General features: G+C 31.5%; 1 protein-coding gene across 5 annotated transcripts in view; it reads right to left on the bottom strand.

Annotated features, from left to right (window-relative positions):
* LOC115886477 (serine/threonine-protein phosphatase 2B catalytic subunit 3-like) overlaps positions 1-23,366 on the bottom strand; it is a 420,648-nt gene that overhangs the window by 79,435 nt on the left and 317,847 nt on the right. For all 5 annotated transcript variants that reach the window (XM_030905640.1, XM_030905639.1, XM_030905641.1 and 2 more), the window contains exons 6-7: positions 1,204-1,343; positions 1,064-1,141 (exon numbers count right to left, since the gene is read on the bottom strand). In XM_030905640.1, coding sequence (XP_030761500.1) covers positions 1,064-1,141; positions 1,204-1,343 — 218 coding nt within the window. The remainder of the gene's footprint in view (positions 1-1,063; positions 1,142-1,203; positions 1,344-23,366) is intronic.

Genomic DNA, 23,366 nt, shown 5'->3' with positions numbered 1-23,366 from the left:
ATTTCACGCAGTCCCGTTACCGTTCATGTCGATCGCATTGAAATAATATTAAAATCGTGGCTTTGTCATAATATTTAATTGCCTCTCTACATATACTCATAAACATTTTCGTTTCTACACTTTCCGTTTTCTTATAATCAACCGAGGCGAATGGGGTGCGCCACCCTGTATTATGAGAGGATAGAATATAATTTGTAATAATAATGGTATATATTTTTTAATCAACTACTGCTTCATTTTTTTCACAAACATCTTCTAAAATTATAATTATGTACTAATTATAATTATGTACTATTTAAAAGTTATCTTCCCACTAGTAAAACCGGTGCGTAAAACTATGCTCGCTACCATAGTTGAACTCATCTAAAAGTTTTATTAGCTTGAACAATAAATTATAATACAAGTTAGACATTCTGAAGAAATAAAAAATATTTTTTTTTATTTTTTAAAAATGCATTTTCTACGAAAACTTGTAGAGATGGGTAAAAAATGGTATAATACAATTTTATAGACAATTACATTGTTTCATTTAAATTAAACAAGTTATTGCCGTTTAAAGCTAGTAATTATTTCACATAAATTTTTTGACACTCTGTATAAGGTTGTAAAATTTGTATTATTGCAACACAATATTTGATCAATAAATAATCTTCAATAAATATTTAGTATTAAAAACTTTCATACCCTTGGAGAAATGAAAATTTTGGAGCCTTAAAATTTTTACTGCAATTTAAATGTGATAAACCTTAATGAAATTTACCTTTATTTCAATCGTAGAATCCAAAAATATAATAATATATAGGGTGTTCCATTTAAAAATAAAACTATAATATTTTTAACTTATTTGGGACACTCTGTATCTAGTAAAAATATTTTTAAATTGTAGCTCTAATAGTCCTTCAACGAACCCAAAATTTACAATTTGTAAAAATCTAATCGTTTAGCTACAATACTCCGTGTCGTATGTGGTGAACAATCCTGTATACATAGTCAGTTAACTATGTTTTAATAGAGTGTGGTTTAGCATGTACCTGTAAATTAAATTTAAATTATAAAAACTTACCCAGCATCCTGAGCTTCGTGCGCTCTAATTATTGAAAGAAGATTATTGTTTTGTAGGAAGTCGCAACAGGCAGCGTAGCTGTAAATAATAAATTATTTATGAAATGTTACTCAAATAAATTCTAAATAATAATATGTTACCTGTAAAAATATGAGCAGCCTCTTACTGAGTTGTGTGAAAAGTGTTCAGCGTTGTTTTCGTTACCGAAGTCTTCTAAGGGATCTGACCAGAGGAGGTCACACATTGGACCAAAGGCGGGAGGTTCTTTAAATCGGTCTAACTGTAAAAAAAGAGAACATTTTTATTCCATTATTTATAATAAACCTAGTGATCATTTACAGAAAAAAAGACTACCAAAAAACTTGTTATGTATCTGTCAAAAATATTATTAGTATTTTCTTTAAGAATTTCGTATTCTAAATATTTTAGTATAATTTCCAGTAAGATTCTCCACGCTAGATCCTACGTAAATAATAGTAGGTCCATGAACGGGTCGTTTGGCGGTCGACGCGTAGTCGAAGTGATTGATATTATTATTTACATACGAAGGTAGAGTGGAAGGAGATTCGCTTGTGATTGGAGACGCTTCTGCTTCGAAAGTACTATGTAAGGCTAAAAACATAGTGGAGAGATGAGGATAGCGGCGAGCAAGCAGCGCCATACCGCGTCGATCAAGCCTCGAGGTGCTAAAACATAGTAGAGCGGCGAGGAATAGCGAGATATTCAATTTTATTATTTTCATTTGCTTATTGATAATTTAAAATGTTACCAGTGGCTAAAATTCTGGAGAGTACTGTGTAAGAAGGTGCAGTGTCCTTGAAATTTTCAAAAACCGGAGAGAGTGGGACAAGTTTCATAACCTTTACGAAAATTTGTTGCCACTTCATCTCATAACTTATCTAAAATGTACCGGTTATGGTGATAAATACCTTTTTGGTCCCATAAAATCTCTCTTACATATACTCAATCTATTAATTTTTGGGAATCCATCATTTTCTACAGCGCGACAGAACGACGAAAACAAAATTATTTGAATCGATCTCGCCGCTTGATCTAACCACTCGAGCAGATCGCTTTACTATGTTCACACGTACTTATCTTCACAGGTTTGTTTTGGATGCGATGTCGCGCTGCTTGCTCGCCGTTAGCCTCGTCGCTCCACTATGTTCTTAGCCTTAGTCGTTTGGATAAACGCTGTTACCGAAGGTTGTGAGCATATCACAGTTTTGTACGACTTTTTGTAACAGCTACGTTACGTGATTTTTTTGATATCAGTGATTTAGTAACAGTTTCTGTTCATTCTCTGAATATTACATCACTACTCGCATTGACATAAACCAAAGTATATTGTTTCAGAAAAAAAATATGGTGCGAATATGTTCATTTTTCGAATTTAAAATTTGTACAATAATAAAAGTAGCATATATTTTTATATTTCCAAATCTTCAAACAGAAGCTTTAAAATAGAGCTTACTAATATCCTGTCTTAGACAAAACCCTCCTTGGTTATTTTCTCCTACACCACTAGCAAGCGCTATATCTGACATTTTAAATACCTGGTCTGATACAGACAGCGTTAATTAAAACAGAAAATATCTTTTCAAACTGAAACATATTTAATTAAAGTCTTCTAGCTTGTTCGTATTTTCCCATTTTCTTTCTAGAAACGGCTGGGAAATTGAATTCTTTTTTAAATATTTTTAAAACCCTTATTTGTTCTTAACGTGTTATCTTCAGATAGAACGTTATAAATTCTAATTTAATTCGTAAAACGGCGCCAGTGATGGCTATGAAATGAAAATCGTTGACATTTGATATGTAAAATTATTTGTGAATCATACTGTAGAAATGTAATAGTAATATGCCTTTAAACTGCTTGCTATTATGACATAACTCTAACATTAATAAAAACATGTATATGTATAAACAATTTAAACATTCAAGTAAACATAGTTCCTTTTGCGGCATTGAAAGTTTCAAGATGATGCTCGATGGTAAAACATTTGTGTAGTTTTCAGTCTTGTGGTTCCAGGACTACATTTTCACTTCTTGAGTATCCTTCAGTACTTCATTCATATGCTCTAATTCCTTAGACTGATATGAATATCCGAAACACCAAAATTATAGAAATTAGAAAATTACAACGTAGTAAAGGATTTTTTAAACATTGTAACAAATTTAAATATGTTCGATACCAATTAAATTTCAAGTTACGTAATCAGGGGCGCAATTTATAAATTCATTGTTGCCAACCATGGACATATTCGGCGCCGGACTGACTAACTAGAATTTAAATTTCCCGGTGGGGATTCAGGTGGAAGCTCTGCTATAAAAAATTTCAAGTTGCCACATTTATTTATTTATTTCCTGACATTGTCATTCGTTTTGACACTTTAGTTTTGTATTACGAGTTTTTGGTTTAAATGAATTGTGTTGTGATTAAATGTTAAGCTTAAAAGTTTTTACTAGCAGATCTTGCAGTCGAACATTGTTAAGAAACTCTTTTAGTGCGAAGTGTACAAGACAGCTTAATAGCCGTAAAAAACTCATAGCAACTTTACTGGAATATTTTGAACGACATGCGGTAGTAATGGCCCTTTATGTCCCTTAAACTAGGCTTTTTCTTATTTATTGGCTTAAGTGCTGTTAAGAAGATGAGTTTTGTTGATGTAAATAATAACTGTTTATAAATTTATAATTCATTTATTTTTGTTTCACAAAATATTTTGATTTAAAGAAATTATGTAAAAGTGGGCAATTTTATGCCGGTCAAACTTAATTACGCGACTAAAAGTTTATTTGATATTATGAACTATATGTGTTATAACTTTACTATTTGTAGAATTTGTTTTTTTAAATAAAAACGTATAACAGCGCTTTCAGATGGAGCGGAGCGTCCGCGCGGAGCGTCCGTGAGTTCCATGGGTTTAAATGAACAATTTCACATGGGTCGCGTATGCTCCGTCCGGATGATTTCGTCTGACGGCTCTTGGACGGATCTTAGAAAAAAAAAGAAGCACAAAAACAGCGCGGACGGTCCGGTCCATCTGGAAGCGCTGTCAATCTTATTTATAAGATAATATAGAACATAGATCAAATTTAGAAAATGTGCAAAATGGATAGCACCGTTTATTCTGACGGTAACAATAAAATGTCTTACACATTTTCCTATCAAATTCGTCAGAAAAATATTGTTTCGACAATGAAGATTTATAGCTTTGCGCATACAACTTCAAATATATTGCTTTCCGGGGATTTAGGATAAAGATATATGTATTAATAATAAAAAAAAACTCAAAATTTAAGTGAGGAAAAACAATAAATATATTTTTATATTGCAACTGCGTTATATTCATATTGTAAATACGATGTGATGAAACTAAGTTTTAAGTCAAGCATGTCTTATCTTGTCACAAGTTTAACTGGCTATATAACTTGTTAACTAATTTTTGAATATACAACAATAATTAAAAAACATAGTAGAAAAAAGTACATGTAGAGGGAGAGCTGGATGGTGGCCGCGCAGTTACCATGATATTACCTACGTATGGAATTTTGACAACTGGTAGAAGGGACGGCAAGGATTTTGTTGAAAGCCGCCGCAAAGGGCACGCCCAAAATATTCGAAGTTCTGGTTGAAAATTTGTTCTTTTACTAGCTTAAAAGTTGTAGTAGCCAGTCCAATGACTAAAGAATACAAGGATATGTAATGCCCATATACAGGCTGCAGCAGAATTTGTGATGTTAGACGCCATTTTTTTGGTTGTAACGAATGAGTCATCAGCTGGTCATCAGCGACAATTTTAGCTATTTTTAATAGTTTGCGTGTAGAAACCTTTAATACAATGGTGATTAGTTGTTCAGCTTTCAAATGTAAAAGCCGCAGCGATAAGAAAGAGCCAGGAGTTACGTTGCATAGTCCACTCCACCTTTTTAGCGTTTTTTTAATTGAATTCGATATTTTTGACTTCCTTTCTGCTTTCTGATCACTTTACATAATCCTAAGATATTATTAAATATGTTTCGAAAGTTTCAGAGATATTAATAAATAAATAAAAAAAGAACTGTTTCCAGCCTCTTTTAAAAAAATTATTAAAAATACAAGAAATGTTGTGAAATCAAAACTATACTAAATATTTACTACTGTTGGTCTGTACAGGGTGTACAGTAGTGTTTGAGTGTACACCTTAGTTTGTTGTAGTGTTTTTTTTTAAACTATGACATGAATAGCCAACGATGATTCTGATGCAGCGGCACAACTCTATTTGGACAGGTAGGTTACCAGGTATCCTTGTAATTAAAACATTGTAATTTATAGTATTCCAGATATCCCGCGACAGCGGGACCTGACACAGCCAGATAAGCTCATATTTCGGAAAATACAAAGCAACCTAATTCAATATGGATGTTTTAACAAACCCAGATTAAAAGATATAACAAAAAAAATTAAGCATCTGAGGTAAATGTTTTGGCATCAGTTAACACCACACCAGAGACATCTTGTAGATGCATAGAAGAAGATGTAGGTGTATCTAAAACTAAAAAGTGCTAAGAAAATGAAAACAATTTAAATTCAAACCTTGATCTTGTGCGTATAGTCGAGTTTTGCAACTGGTACATCGACGACATAATATGTGGAAGAGTGAATCATTTTCACAAGAACATCATTTGGTCGAACGAAGCGTATTTTACTAGTACGGGCATCCGAAATAGCTGGAGTTCAAGATTTTTATTTATTCTCTATTTTTATTTTGAAAGTTGGCAATCAAATCTAAAAGCTGCATAAGCTCATTTTCAGTGCAGTTTATGAAAAAAAGTGATGGAAATCAAAATTACCCGGTTGAATTAAATAAAATAAATACTCTTTTAAACTAGGTTGTTTTATGTTAAAAAGCTAAAAAATATATTTTAGTATATAATAAGTCTAGGGTATATTATATTATATTGAAATTGAAAAATGCTTTTTCAATTTCGCCCTGTATTTCAGGAACTAAGAGGGCTAGGACAAATCTGTGTGTACCACCTTGAGTTTCATAAAAAAGTAGCATAGTGATATGAAAACCGCATCTTTGTATCTCTACCCGTAAGAGAGATATCCTGTTACACATACAAAACTGGGACACCCTGTACTTACTTTGCTATAAATATCGAAATCCTAAACTATACAAGGTATTCAAAATTCTAGGTCAAACTTTCTAAAATATAAAATCAGTTTTCTTCGTGTGTTTTTTTTTAAATAAAACACCCTATATATTATTCCTCTGGTAAATGGAGAATTAAAAAAAAATAAAAATTTTTGAATTTAAGGTATTTTCAAAATTTATAGCGGTTTCGCAAATATTCGCGTTTTTATTACATCTATCTATTAACGATAAAATACCAGACTGATATTGACACAAGATACAGATTTTGAAATATACAGGGTGTCCCAGAAATAAGTGCAAGTATTTTAAGAGGTGGTAGATCTCGATAAAAGAAACATATTTTCTCTCTATCGCAACGGCCCAGCTATGTCGAAACACCGGTTCCCATTAGAACACCGAAGTTAAGCGCCGTAAGGCGATACTAGTGAATGGACGGGTGACCCGTTCGAAACTCTGTATCTTGCTGTTGTCCAATAAAGGCAAAAGTGTAAAATCTATTGATACACACTGCTCATTCACGCCGGTTCGAGGCCGGATGAGATCGGATATCTCGTGAGTAAGTCGATTTAGACACTTGCCAAGTCGGTAGGCCATTGACCATGATATCGCAGAGGATCGCGGTTCGGATTCCGCGTAAAAAAGTAGGCCCCGTCCAGATTAGCCCTGGCAGCAAAAACGAGACGTTAACTTCATATCTTTACTTTACTTTTCTCTCTATCGTTTTTCAAATAAGTCCAAAATAACGGAGTTATTTTACTTTGAAAATGTCCAAGAAAAATTATTTTTTGCTAAAATTTTGAGAACCACTGGATCTTTTATGGAGTTTCTTTCTTGTAAATTTAATCTAATGTTGCCATATTATTAAGAAATTATGTTTTCTAACTAAAAACTAAAAAAAATCCAAAAATTTTTCAAATTTTTTTTTTCCAAAAAAAAACCTCATAGGCGTGTTTCTGGGGTTGAACTATACTACCATTTAAAATACTTGCACTTATTTCAGGGACACCCTGTATAGTATATTCTTTAAACTGTAATATTATATTATTACTGTTCTCTGTATTACTGTTTGCTGCATCATGGTAATGAACACACTGTACACAAATGCAACAACTCCTAACTTACTATTCGTCAATTAGCTGATTAAAAACTTGCAAAGCTCGTCTAACAATCGAAATAAATAATACAAAAACGGCACCGATCGTTATCGATACAGCCAATTGCCGATTCGGATTCAATAGGTTTTTCAACTCTCTACGATGCAAATTTGTTTCCATTTCGTTCTATTGCGTCGCGAATATCTTGACTGAGCAGCTCGGAATATCCGTCCGAGTTTCGATTCGTCCAACTTCTAATACGGTTAATTGGTTTTTCAAGCGGGAATTCTACGGCTGTCTGGCGAAATAAAGGACTGATTTTTTTTGCAGGAAAATAAAACAATAGACTATTTTATTGTTCGTTCTCCGTGTTTGCACGTCAAACGATCTTTCACCGTTTCAATGATAAAACTCTTTAATACTTTAACTAGAAAAGACTGAGACGAGTCTATATTTTCTACTTCATCAATGCAAATACGTTATTTATTGTCAGAAAAAATATATCACCGCCGAGTTAAGCGAAACAAAGATATTCGAAGTGAAACTTCTTTACGCGCGATGAGAGTAAAAATTCAAGGCCGCGACATACGGCCTTGAATGGCCAAAGCGTCACGCGAATCATCACGCGAAGCATCACGCCAAAGCAATCCACGTCGAGCGTCACAATAATAGTAAACTTAAAATACGCAACCAACCGTCCAATCAGATCAAAGTAATCGGAGACGTAGATCGTACGTTATCGATGATGTTCGGCACCGGGAGAAAACTGACAGGAAATGAGAGTTGTTTTTTATTTCAGACTTTTTAGTTCGTTTAATTTAATAATTACTAAAACCAACAGTTCCAAAAATATATTTAAAAATAAAAGATAAAAATCCAAAATATTAATTAACTATAAACATATGTTAATAACTCCGGACTGGATGATCAGAATTCAACCAACGAGGGCTCGTTTGAAAGAGCGTTCCTTACTCTATATCATACCATAAAAATGATACAAGCTTTTGACTGTAGACGATAAGGGGCGCTGTCTTACAATTTAACAAACACTGCGCGTTTTTTTCAAAAAAATTAAATGCGACGGTATATGTAATTTTAGCTGATATTAAAGAGTAATAAAAGCTTAAAAAATCAGTAAAACCCGCATCTTGATATCTTCTTTCAAACCGAAGATATTAGCAAAATTATAATAAATTCGTAAATATAAGCCCTTAATTACCATATTTTTATAACACGGTATCAGTAGCCCTCTTGATTATGCCTATTCTAATAAAAAATAAGATAGAAACGATTAGATTATTTTAAAATCGACAATATACCTGAATACCACAATACTAGATATATTAATATACAATAATAATCAAGATGTTAATAACAGTGAACAAGAAACGATGTTCAGTGAAATCATAGTAGGCTTTGGAAAAAAGTTGTTTTTGACGTAATAGTATAAACGTCAAATTGTTATTAGATCAACATTTTGATAGCCTTCTTTATCTTATTTTTTATTAGAATGATTATAATTAAGGGGGCTGGTGATATCGTGTTAGAAAAAAAGGTAATTATGGGCTTATTTTTTCGTATTTATTATATGTTTTCTAATAACTTTGGTTTGAAAAAAGATATCAAGATGCGGTTTTGGCTGACTTTTTAAGCTTTTATTACTCTTTACTATCAGCTAAAATTACATATACTGTCGTATTTAATTTTCTTGAAAAATCGCGCAAAGTTTGTTAAATTGTAAGACAGCTCCCCCTAGCATCTACATGCAAAAGCGTATTAATATTATTTATAAGATATAATATAGAGTAAGAAACGCTCTTTGAAACGAGCCGTCGCGCGTCGCCGTCGTTTAACAGATCTAACCTTCCCCCACCACTTTATTTTAGCAGATAGGGGAAAATGGTTTTAATAAAAAATATTCAAAATTTACTGAAGATTATGAACCTATTATTTATAGTACCCATTATCTAGGCAAAGTTGTGTAAAAACTTCTTTTTCTCATTTTTTATAGCAGTTGCGCTCTCTAGCGGCCGTTCTACAAACTTGAAAATAGTTTCCAGCACTTTCTCATAGTCTCTTTAGTTCCAAATATTTTTTTCCGCAGGTCTTACGGCTAATACTTTCCGAGATACAGCCGAGAGCTATTCTTAATAGGACACCCTGTACAATTTGGGCGAGTGTGTTTTATAATTCAATCTGAACAAATAGAGACGAGACTTCCATTAGTCCTGACAATCAAGATAATCTTTGGTTCAATCAAGGCTTTGCATTATTTAAATCAAAGCAAAACCTAAACAGAATGTTGTGGATGGATTTGTATTCTAAGCTATTCAATGTGGGTATTTTATAGGACTGAATAAATTTGACTAAACTGGGGATTATATTTTCTTCATTAATCGGACCTTTGAACTGACATATATAATTCTATGAATTTGATTAAAGAAAGTTTTGTCTAACTGTATTAAACAATCTACATGTATAAAATGCTAATGTTTATCTGTGTCCTCTCTGCTGAAGTAACGACTTGCTCTAGAAAATTGCTTTTTTACTGAAAGATAGCTAATTGGCTCTTCTAAAATCTGCCATCGCTGGATTTTTTGTTTCATCTGTTTCACCTGTTTCAATCACCTGTTTTTTACATTTTATATTAAAATCTTGTGACGTCATTTGGAAGAGCTCAATAGAAATATAAAAGAACTAAAGCTTGTTTGGAAAGCAATTTGACATTCGTGACGTCAGCACTCCGGCAGTCTAACGTATCGCTAATTGCCATTCGCAAATATATTCCAGATACGTATAGTGATATTGTATTAGTATATTCATATTTGATATTTAGCGTGATAGCTTTTTATAAAAGTGAATAATTTAGTAAGAAAAATATTAATGATGGAGATGAACGTGTACGGATTCATGAATGGTCAGGATCACGGTCACGACACTATAGAAATGTGAGGTATGTATATATATATATATATATATATATATATATATATATATATATATATATATATATATATAGATATATATATATATATATATATATATATATATATATATATATATAGATATATATATAGATATATATATATATATATATATATATATATATATATATATATATATATATATATATATAGCATATATATATATATATATATATATATATATATATATATATATATAGCAATTAATGGCATTAATTTGCACAGCACCTCGAACCCACAGTTTCATTATGAAGCCAGATTAAACCAATCAGAATGAGTATTATGTTATTGCTAAAGCCTGAATATTGGTTAAACGTAGGGCTACTCATGGGATTCGAAATATGCAAAAAAGGTCACTTTAGGTTAAGTTTAGATTAGGCCTATATTTTTATTAATGCAAAACCAACTAAAACCTAATTCTAATCTAACCTAAACTCACTCCTCCCTTTTGCATATTTCGGGCTATTACCTGGGTATTTCTAGGTTTAACCAATATTCGAACTTACGGTGTAAATTTATGGACGGTCTGATTAATCTCCAAATTAATCATCTGATTAAATTCGATTTTTTTATTACCTTAAGTTAAGTTTTTAACCTTTATCATAAAACTTATTAACCTTAACCATTATTAGAAAATAAATATAATAATTTTTTAACAAATAATCGTACAGTACAAATAATATATATATAAATTCGGGTCAGAAGGTCCTACGACGTTGTCCGATGCGTAACTTCCACCCTGTGCGATTTTCCCATTGATCTTCGGTCAGATTTTTCTCGCTCATCGATCTTCTAATTCCTTCCATCCATGTTTTCTTGGGACGTCCTCTCTTTCGTTTACCAGGTGGTATCCAATGAATGACTTGTTTTGGAATTCTTTCATTGTGCATTCTCTGTGGCCGTGCCATATTAATTATTTTTGTTCTATATTATTTACTATTGTTCCCTCTATTCCCATCTGTTGTCTAATGTCTTCATATCTGATCTTATCTCTACGTGAAATTCTCATTGCTCTTCTAATCGCGTTCATTTCTGTTGTCTCTAATTTCCTTTTATTCCTTTCAGTGAGTCGCCATGTTTCACATCCATAGAGTAAAATGCTTTTAACTAGTGTCTCGTATATATTATATATCCTGTTTTTTTTAATTTCAGTGCTCCATAGAATGCCATTTATGCATCTGATGAACTCTTCGTGCCTATATTACTCTGTTGTTTATTTCTCTATCGTCCGTTCCATCTTCTGTAAATATCGAACCCAGGTACCTGTAATCTTCACATGCCCTAATTTCCATATTATTGTCTAAAATAAGATTTTCTGTATTGGCTCCAATTGGAAGGTATTTTGTTTTTTCTGTATTTACTGTGAGCCATTAGCATGAGTACCATTTAGCATATTCTTCAATTATTTTCCGCACCATATATTCCATGTCATCTTTGTCGTTTGCAATTATGGCCTGGTCGTCTGCAAATTGCAAGGTGTATAAGCATATATCATTTAGTTCTATACCCATTCCGTTACATTATCTTTTTCATAGATGTAAGGCGTTGGCAATATAAATTTTAAATAGTGTTGGGGATATACAGCAACCCTGTCGGAGCCCTTTAGTGATAGCAATTTCCTCTGAGAGACCGTTGACCGTTTTTATTTGTGATTTTCCTTCATAGTAAAGATTTTGTACAGCTTTTATCAGAGCTGCGTTAATTCTTGATTCGTGCAATACTTCCCATAATTTTATTATAGGCACTGTATCATATGCTTTTTGTAGATCGATGAATTTTATATGAACTTCCTGGTTCATTGCAGATTTCTTCTCGATGTCCTGTTTCAATACAAAGATATTATCTGTACATGATCTTCCGCCTCTGAAACCATTCTACTCTTCTTCTTCGTAGCTGGAGTATTCCTCTTCAATTAAGTTCCTCAGTATCCTTCCATAGAGACGACTCAGTGCTGGTGACAGAAATTCCCCGGTAGTTATTGGGATCCTTCCTTGAGCCCTTTTTATATATAGAGGAGATATATGCTTTTTTCCACAGTTCCATTTTCAAACAGTACAAATAATACACACGGTAAATAGAATATATAATTTTATACAAAAATAATATTAGTCATTTCTTTGTGTCAACATTCACCCTTTGACTTTTTTTTCTATATAAAAATGAGATTGACAAAGAATGTGAAAAATTTGTGAATAAAATACATACTTATAAACTTTTCACGAGTCTTGAATTTTTCATATTTTTAGGTTTAATTACATTCCCTAAATAAAAATTAAAAAATAAAAATGACAAATGATGTGTTTTTTTTCGTTTTTATGGTGAAGTTTTTATTATGGCTTCAAATAAAAATTAAAAAGTATATGTCTCCAAAGAACTTCTTGCAGCATATGTATATAAAACAAGCTTTTAAAAAATATAAATACACACAAAATAATACCGGGTGGTGCATCGGCGTTGGGAACATAGGAAATCACAAATTTTGAACTGTTCTAATATTGGCTCCCCTATTGATTTGACAGCGAAGACGTAAATAGTTTTTTTAAAGGTCTGGGTATGTTGAAAACACGTGCCAAATTTGAACAATTTAACTAACAGTGAATTCAGTGTTTTTTGTGGAAGTCAGTTTTGTGGTGACTGATTGACCGAATGATCTGGAATGATGGAAGCGAATCGATTTGACAGTTCATTACTTTTGTTTACATTTTAATTCAAGTATTTTATATATATTTATTTCAATATCTTCCTAGATTTCCGTATACTACTTTGCAACTTGTTTCCATTAAATTTCGATTCTATAATGTCTAGTATGCCACCGATTTAGAGTGACGTGAAAAATTGCGGAAAATGGCGGGTTTTCAAACCTAATTTATTTAAAAATTAATTTTCTGTGTAATTTGTTTTTCTTTAATTTTCCCGAAAATTTAGTTGTTTTTCTATGTAGGGGGAAGACGAATCCAACAAATCAGAATTCATTAAAAACGATCCATCAATTTTTCTTCGAAAAAATGATGATAAAACAGTTTCTGTTGAACTTTTAGTACAAAAATATTTCAAATTTATGATTTCAGCCTAATAACTATTTAGTCAACATGTTTAATTTATGTCAATGATGACAGGTATTGATAATTTCGATTCCAAATATATCGAGAACCTTTACTCGTAGCGATTTTTACCAAGAGATCTTTTTTACGTAAAAAACATTGTAAATGTATATTTTTTTACTCGGTAGTTTTTGTACAGGTACGGACGAAAAGTTGTCACTCTTCAAACAACTTAAAATCCCAGACACCAATTTTTATCGAAATATTGACGTTACTTCATAAATTATTTGGAAAAAATCGAAATAAAAATGAAACTTCTACACCCTGTATCTCCGAAACTAATTTATTAACATTTTCGGACAAACATTTATACGAATTTTTTTACTTATTTTTATCTGCAGAATATGCTGCCGAAGTTTCCGGAATACAGTTCGGACCACCCTGTAGTTTCAAAATGTAAAATATCAAAAATACACTTCTGGACATTTTATGAAACTATACTCTGTTTTTTTTCTCAGGTAAGATTTCGACAGACTATGACAGAAAAAATGCAGATGACTTCCATACCAATCCATTTATTTCAGTAAAAAAAGTTTCTAATATTTTTTAAGTTAACTATGAATGGGTTTATAAGTAAATACGTCATGCGTCGTCTCTTGTTGTTTTTAACCAGTCTTATTGGTTTATTTCAAAAACGACAGATTCTATTTCAATATTATTGGTTTGACGCAACAATGAACAACAAACAGACTCCGATGCGTATGAACACGACTTAAGATTTTTGAGAGTTGTCAAACTCTTGCCAAATTATAGGTTATAATTTTGTGTCAAATTATGTCAAATAAAAATGATAAATATTTTGCATTTTGCATTTTGGACTGTGTTGTTACTTGTGTTTCGTGTTTTTTAAAATTAAGTGGAGGAAAACTCGAGAGAACATTAAGTGTTGACCCAGACCATAGTTTACAGTTAATATTCGTTGCCTAGAGACCGCCAGAAGCACAGTTTGCCAGAGACTATGGCCAGAGGGTTGTATTAGCCACAAATAAAGTTGTATATAGTCTGTGAAACGAATAACTTTGAATTTGACAGTTCCCGCGGGCTTTTCTAGTGTTAATTTTATTAGGTTAGCAACTTGCGGCCATGCTGACGCAATGCCGTCTCTAATAGAACAGCCTCGGAGCGAGATTTATGACGTCACGCTAGTTAAATACTAGGGATTAATAAATATGTTGTAGAATACATGGAAAACATAATAATTCCTCGTATTTTTGGTTTGTATTTTAAAAATGATAGGGTTTACATGAAATATACATAATATACAGTTAATAAATATAATATATTAACCTATTTATAGTAATAAATACTTTCGCAAATAAACTATGAACCATACAAATGCAAATGTTTTACAATATACAAATAATAAATAGGTACATAAGATAATGGGTAAAATATAAAATATATTTTAAATTTTGGAGTTTGAAAATCGATCTAATTTAACAAACAACACATTCAATGTCTACTACTTACTATGATTGAAATCGTACTCCATAGTCAATGTAGATAGTTTTAGTGTTAAGAATAATAATTTAAAAAAATACGTCGTCATCTTTTGACAAGTTTATATTAGTTTATTAATTGCAGTAAACATTATGTGGTGTGTGGTGATTTTATATGTAATTTTTTTGGATTATATTCGACATTATTTTTTTCATGTGACAACACTGATAAAGGCTATGATGTTTTTTTTAAACCAGTTTCTTTTAAACCAAAAAAAAAATAATGAAAAAACAAATGAAAACTTAATCAACGTTTTTCCCGAACCTAAATCTCAAAAAAATCAAAAATTTTAGAATAATTTTACATATAAAATGACAGCTTTATCTATGATCTTTATTTCATAGCCATCGCTGACGCCGTTTTTTTATGATATTGTATTATTTGCAAATATAATATGTCGAACATTGATACTTGCAAAATATACATATACATTTTGTGAATGCAAATAATAATACATCACTATTAGTAGATATTGAATGTTTTTTTGTTAAATTAGATCAATTTTCAAACCCCAAAATTTAAAATATATTTTACATTTTACCCATTATCTTATGTACCTATTTATTATTTGTATATTGGTGGTATATTGTAAGACATTTGCTGCATTTGTATGGTTCATAGTTAATTTGCCAAAGTATTTATTACTATAAACAGGTATATATATTGTATTAATTAATTGTATATTATGTATATTTCATGTAAACTGTATCATTTTTAAAATACAAACCAAAAATACGAGGAATTATTATGTTTTCCATGTATTCTACAACATATTTATTAATCCTTAGTATCTCACTAGCGTGACGTCATAAATCTCGCTCGAGGCTGTTCTATTAGAGACGGCATTGGTCTGATATTTAGAAATGTCAAAAGCTGATGACATTTTACTTTTGACAATTGTGTTGATTTTTGCAAGAAGAGGAAGAACTGTCGCTTGTTTTATTATTTTCCTTTTCTATTTCACGAAAGTAAAAAGAGTTACCTATCTGATTCGTTCAGGCACTCAATTTAAAGAATATCAGTAACTTTTTTGATAGAGGGATTTTACATTTGCCCTGTTGGTAAAAAATAACGGTCAAAATTCAAAGTTATTCATTTTATAGACTATACCATTTCGTATATGGTACCAAAAACTGGAGTATCTGTAAAATAACATCACACGATAGGTAAATAATACATTTTAGTACTAACAGAAAAAAATTAAGATTAAAGTTAATTAACCAAGATTAGATTTTTTCAGATTTATACAGTTTTTTTTCACAATATTTTGAAGTAATCACTTGACACTCAAAATTTAAATATATTAATTATGCGTTCCAATTATACCAACTTATTTCTTTGTAAAATAAAATAAACGACTTTGAATTTAAAATGACAGACACATCTATCACTGTCAAGGATTTTGTCGTTGGACAGACTATAACTCACTTTTTATTGTTATCATGTTCTAAATTGAAACAGAAACAGGTACAATAATATGGTTCTAAGTTCAAAACTATTATAGTTAAAGTGCATATTCTAAGAGATCTCTGCAAGTAACTTAATAATATCTACGTTGCATCTCCTTCATTAATCAGCGAGTAATAACTCCGGAAGTGAGAGTTTACTCAGGAAACCGAGATTCTGAGATATAATAATTATATTGTAATATGGAATTAGTCAAATTTGTCCTTAATTTGCTACTGTTAATGTAGATTAGATATTTGAAGTAAAATGTGTTATTTCTGGAAATAATAATTAGGAATGAGTTAAAATACAGGGTGGTTCGAGTTGTATTCGGGAAACTTCGGCAGAATATTCTGCAGTTAAAACAAGTAAAAAAGTTCCTATAAATGTATGTCCTAAAATGCTACGTTTCGGAGATACAGGGCGTAGAATTTTCATTTTTATTTCGGGTTTTTCCAAATAATTTATAAATTCTAGGCGATATTTGGATAAAAATTGGTGTCTGTGTGTTTTTGACGTGAGGAATTTGATTTCGCTGGCAATATGACTGCTACTACTTGTAGGAGACGTCACTTACATTTTTCTAACGGTTTCGAAGAGTAGTAACTTTTCGTCCGTACCTGTATAAAATCCTAATTTATATCATATGCTAACATATCAAATCTTGTTTTTTTTATCTGAAGAAATAAAAAAGTTATAGGGGTTATACACTTTTGTTTGTTTTTCATTAAATAACTGCAAATATTTTGAGGTGTGGTATATTTCAACCCCAGGAATACGTCTATGAAGGGTTTCTTGCAAAACAGGATGTTGAAAATTATACAGGGTGGGTCAAATTCGACGCTTTTAAATGGAAACGCCCTTTTCTATAGAGTTTGATAGGCGAAAACTAATATCGGTGTCTGGAGCTCAATTTTCATCAAAAACATGATGGTGAAAACCGCACATCAATATCTGTTACTGTTTCGAAGTTACGGGGTGTTTTTCAAAAATGTGCATTTTTAACAAATCGCTGTAACTTTTTTGCTATGGAAAATTTTGTATATCTATGAAAACATTTCCAAAGCACCTTTTTACGTAGAATTTAATGGTTCGAGTATAATTTTTTTAAAATTAATAATTTAAGAGTTATCAACAGAAAAATTGATTTTTTATTTGGGACACCCTCTATATTTTAAATTAACTGAAAAGAATTTAAAATTACCTTTTCAAAAATATAGCACACTTGATATTTTGTTATAATCCCCTTCGAAATACAGAATTTTTAAAAGTTTGCCACATTTAACTAGTAGGCTTGGACCCCTTATTGATAATATGCCCTTAAAGGAACTCGAAAACATATTTTTTCCAGCAAGACGACGCACCGCCTCTGAACGCTGAAGTTATCAGCAAATTTTTGCAGCCAATTTCAAGAATAATTGAATAGCTAATCAAGATTCCAGCCGTTGGCCGTCGAGACCGCCTGACTTATTGCCCATGGATCTAATCCTATGGATATATTTGCGGAAGAATAAAGGCTCCTTATTCTTCCGTATAATCTAGACAAGATCTAGACAATCCAGACAAGAATGAACAATTATGAGAGGGTATCTTTCACCCCCACTGAGTTAATGAATTCCGCGAGAAATGTTCAAAAACTGCCCCGTCTGTCCATAACAGAAGACGGTCGATATGTCAAACACCTGTAGCAAAATCTCATGTCTTGGTTTGCTATTTATTTTTATTGTTATTAGATATAGTTTAAATGTGTTGTTGTTGGTTAAATATATTTTAAATTGTTATAAAATTCTACATCTCTCATAGCAAATATTATTTTCGTTTTAATTGAGGCTCACAGCTAGAATTTTTTTGCATTACCGCCTGTGCCGTTCAAAGCCTACTTATTTAAAGCGGGCGAATTTTTATATACTCTATATCTCGAAGGGGAATCGAGTAAAATATCAAGTGTGTTATATTTTTGGAAAGGCAATTTTAAATTCTTTTCAATAAATTGAAAATATACAGGGTGTCCCATATAAAAAAATCAAATTTTCTGTTGATAATTTTTAATTTATTAATTTTAAAAAAATATTAAAAAATCATTAAATTCTACGTAAAAAGGTGCTTTGGAAATGTTTTCATAAAAAAACAAAATTTTCCATAGCAAAAAAGTTACAGCGATTTGTTAAAAATGCATATTTTTGAAAAACACCCCGTAACTCTGAAACGGTAACAGATATCGATATGCTGTTTTCACCATCATGTTTTTGACAAAAATTGAGCTCCAGACACCGATATTAGTTTTTGTCTATCTCCTATAAAAAAGGGTATTTCCATTTAAAATAGGGTTCCCAACCGTCCCGGTTTAACCGGGATTAACCAGGAATCAGAAAGTTTGTCCCGGCGAAAATTTTGCCTTGGCCGGGACCAAAAAAATCACATATACATATAATATATTTGAATTTCTAATATTTAATGTTTTGTTTCAATTATTTAAAAACTTAAAAATAATTGTCCCGGAATCGCCGATGCTCAAGTTGGGAACCCTAATTTAAAAGCGTCGAATTTGACCCACTCTGTACATTTTCTTTTAAAAATTTCTTCCTGTATATATCACCGCAAATTTTCCCACGGTCTAATTTGTTAATCTCTGATATGGTATACAAGAATTGGCTGGCTCTCAATTTTTTTTTAAATAAATTTTTAAGACTTGAATAACCCGGATATTTTGGACTTATTTGAAAAAACGGTAAAGAGAATATATGTTGCTTTTATCGAGATCTACCAACCCTTTAAATATACACTTATTTTAGACTCACCCTGTATAAGCAGTTTTCTACAACACGTGGAGTGAAGTGTATTTAGTATAATAAAATTATCCCTTATATATAAAAAAATGTGATAAAGAAATATTACTTTTTTATTATCTCAAGTAATACTAATACTTTATATCCAGGTATAAAAATTTAATTATTTTAATGTACTGGATCGAGGTTTTACGGCCCAATAAAAACTTTTAAAAGCTTAATTTTTTAAACGACAGTATGTCATCGTCGCCTCTCTACGACTTTCCACTTTATTCTTAAAAAAGAAAATAAAATTGCTTAAGAAAAACACTTTATCCTAAGTAGAAAAAGTATACTTTAATATTGAAGAAGTTGATTCTTGAAATAGTTTGCAAACTCTCGAAACAAGAACTAAAATTATGCCTTATTTTTATTTATTTTTGCAAGTAAAGTTGTACTTTGTATCGAGTTTAAAAACTTAAATCTCATAAAGTTGATTGAGTAGAAATTCAATAAATATAAACTTGATTTTCCTTTAAAAGTTAAACGCAGCCATTCTGTGCCTTGCAAATATATTTACAATATGCATCATTTCTAATTTCGATTTTTAATATATGTATTTTCCGTGATACCAGACGTATAAAAAATGGTAGAAAAGGAGCCAACATTCCATTAACTGGATCGTTGGTGGAAACCAACTTAAAGCAAACATAAGGAACACAAGAACCTGAAAGACTCCATCAATAGCCTGACACTAGCAGAAATTTTTCAAAACTCACGAAAGTAAGAACTATCGATTGTCAAGGAATTTTTAACAGGACGCTGTCTTCTCAATGAACATCTCAGTAGATTGTAGCTAAGGAAGAACGGCAAAAAAAACTGTGGGAAAAATGGGGAAACACCAGAACTCCTCATCACTGAGTGGGTCGAGACGACAACAATTCGTGATATAAACTTTGGTTCGACTGATATCGAAGATGGAGAACTAACCTCTGCAAAACCGTCTCAGATACTAGCCTTTGTCATAACCCTGAGATTGTGTGATGAGTTATAACTCAAGAAAGGGAAACACAATAGATATTTAAAAATTGTCTATACATATGTGGCGGATTCATCTCTCCAAGAAATCCTATATGGATATTTCGCCACTGCAAGAAAATCAACAAATTAAAATAGTTATTTTTTGTAAACACTTCTGCGTTAAACCCAAACGGAAACTACTTTTTTTGTTTGTTTGTTAGGCAAATTTGTATAACTGTAAACCTAACTTCTGACAAGTAGTTTCCGTTTGGGTTTAACGCCAGAAGTGTTTATAAAAAATAACTATTATATTTTGTAGATTTTCTTGTAGTGGCGAAATATCCGTATAGGATTTATTGGAGACAATAGATATATAAGGGTACGATGATTAACTTCCCCCCTGATTCATAGATGAAGATTAATGATATACATTGATTTGTTTTGACCAAACTTTGAAAAACATAGAAGAGGACCAAACCTGAGATGGACCATGATATTAGGAAATTAGCAGGTATTATTTATTATACCTGGTATTATTATACCTGGGTCAGCATAGCCAGCAATATATACAATGGGTCCAACTAAAAAGAGAGTATCTAAATATGTGAGGGAGGCTACGACATAATTGAAAATGGTTGAATAAGCTGAAAATGATGATGAAGATGATGATCAATACTATACTACAATAGTATATTTGCACTTATTTCTCGGACACCCTGCATATTAATAATTGTTTTACTAAAATCTATATCGGATCAATAATTTCCTAATATGTGGGCTAGGCTGTTGCCTAATGCATAGTTATTAAAAAAAAGTTGGTTATAGAAGTTATAAAAATGATCAAAAAAAAGAACTGAATCAAACAGAATGTTATATTTTGTATTTTCTTTATATTTTCTTATCAAATTTCCAACTATAATTCTTATACTCAAACGAAGCATTTCGCATTCCATTACTGAAATTCTGCATCATTTTTATAAAAGAGTAAAATTTCCAACTCTAGAAATGCAATTTAAGATAATAATTCTTCTACTTAAAGGAAAGCTGCAGAATGAGAGAGAGAGAAAGAGAAGATATTTTCTTCGGTTTAGGGAATAGTTATTTTCCCGCCGTTGACCTAGAAAACAAGATTTCGTGTGGCAAGATGGCGCTCGTTGTCCCTGGGAAAACAACGGGGCCTATAATTTAGAGGCACAGCAGGAAGTAATCCAATAAAAACAATTACCCAGCAGTGGCTGCTTCACGAGTAATCCTGCTAAAAGGCCATTCTTCTCGCAGTCCTGTCAAAAAAGTTCGCACAATCAATTTTTCCCTACCGCGTTTGCTGTTTGTTTAATTGATTGAGTCTAGGTAGGACTAGGTCAGTTTAGAAGTTATTTTTATAATTTTACTATTACGTAGCAAATTTAGAATAGTGTGTTGTACAACAATAGTATGGAAACATTTTAGCGAGAAAACAACATTAAGCAAAAATATAGAATAAGTCTGAAAATGAATAGTTTTTTTAATAAAACGGTTCATCTGGTATTTTAATTTGTTCTATAAATGTGAGTTTCCATGACAAAAAAGCAATAGAAAATATTCAGTAATTATAATTAAACTTACAAGTTTTAATTTAAAAAGATGGAGTATTACCGTTTAGGTTGATGAGTTCAGTAAATAAAGTTCCTAAGCTCTTAATAATAATCAACAATTTTATTGATATTTTATTTCAATAATAACAAGTAGATTCTAAGAAATCTACTGTATCCATAATTGTCTACTAGCCTTTCAACGTGTCATTTAAGTTGTTAATCAGTATGGATTATTAAAGTGTCAGAAAGAACACGAATACAGGAAAAACGAAGTATGATTGTAAAATTGTATTAAATTTTTTCAATTCTATATTTTAAATAATACACATTAAATAATACACATACATATTATATAATTACATTCTATTTTATTCAGTTTTAGAAAAAAAATTGATGTTCAATACAGTGCATCCAATTTTCGTGTGTTTTATGGGTTTTCTCGTTCATGAGTCGAGATACAAAGATGTGGTCTTCATATCACTGTACAACTTATTTATGAAGCTAAAGATGCTAGACACAGATTTGTCCTAGTTCCTCAAATACAGGGCGAATTTGAAAATGTTGAATTTTTCAACTCCATTTGAATCTTGGTTATCTTATAACTTATCGAAGATAGTAATGTAAAAATTCTAAGTAATCGTTACAAAGTAACAATTACTTTACGAGGACTCGAAGTAACGCTTACCATTTGAATTTAGGACTCGTTACTCGTTACTAAGCTAATTCGTTACTTTTGCGCCGGCAGTAATCGTAATCCCTGGAAAAGCACGAACCGAGGATTCGAAACTCGATACTGAAATATTCCTTACTTCGAAGTAGATCTAGTTGTTATAGTAAAAGCCACGAATGTTTGGGAGTGATTCATCAGTCGCTACCATGTGAACTAATCTGTTCAAGGTCACATAAAACTTAATTCCAGTGCCGTGGTGTTTCAAGTCATATAATAATCAATATATAATCTGTTGTAATTTGTTGTTTTAACTGTCAAAGTCTTGTCAAAACATATATTTGGTTATAAATATAAAATGGAATGCCCCATTGGTCGCACTGCAAGCACACCAATGGACTGACGCACAAAAACGAATCAATCAAAGAAACGCGATATAGTATCGTCTTTGTCAATCACGCTAACATTTTAGAATAAGTAGGAGGAGCGCAGGCAGATGATTAGACCGGGCTTTAAAAACCTACGTCTGCGGTAAAAAAAATTACGTTTTTAATGTAAAAATGATAGCGCGCGTGTCGATTCTAACTTCATCAAGCGATGAATCACTCCCAAACATTCGTGGCGTTTACTCTATCAATATGGTTATGTTTAAAGTGTTGACGCGAGCCGGTGTTTTGGATGGCAAATGTGTGATATTTTTATTACAATTATTATGATTGGCTCATTCCGACCCGGCGCGGCGGCGGTCTGTCCCTTTACCGTTTGTTGTCGCTTTTTATTTAGGCAATTCCTCACGTTTTTTTAATTTTAGTTGAAATAAGTAATTTAAGATATTATTTAGGGGTAGAGTGTTTTACTTTTTGATTTATAGTTACTCGGTGGGCGAAGAATAGAATTGTTTATTTAGATTAACATGTCTTAGATATTAATTAAAAATGGATTCAGGTTAGTCACAAAAAATGTTAACATCTGAAAAAGCAGAGCAAATATTTTTCCTCTTCAAAAAGG

Source organism: Sitophilus oryzae, unplaced genomic scaffold (genome assembly GCF_002938485.1).
Source record: "Sitophilus oryzae breed Bouriz unplaced genomic scaffold, Soryzae_2.0 scaffold_489_pilon_pilon, whole genome shotgun sequence".
In the NCBI taxonomy this organism is placed as follows: Eukaryota; Metazoa; Arthropoda; class Insecta; order Coleoptera; family Curculionidae; genus Sitophilus; species Sitophilus oryzae.
The sequence above is the reverse complement of the archived record's forward strand: the minus strand, read 5'-3'. Positions and strand labels throughout refer to the sequence as shown.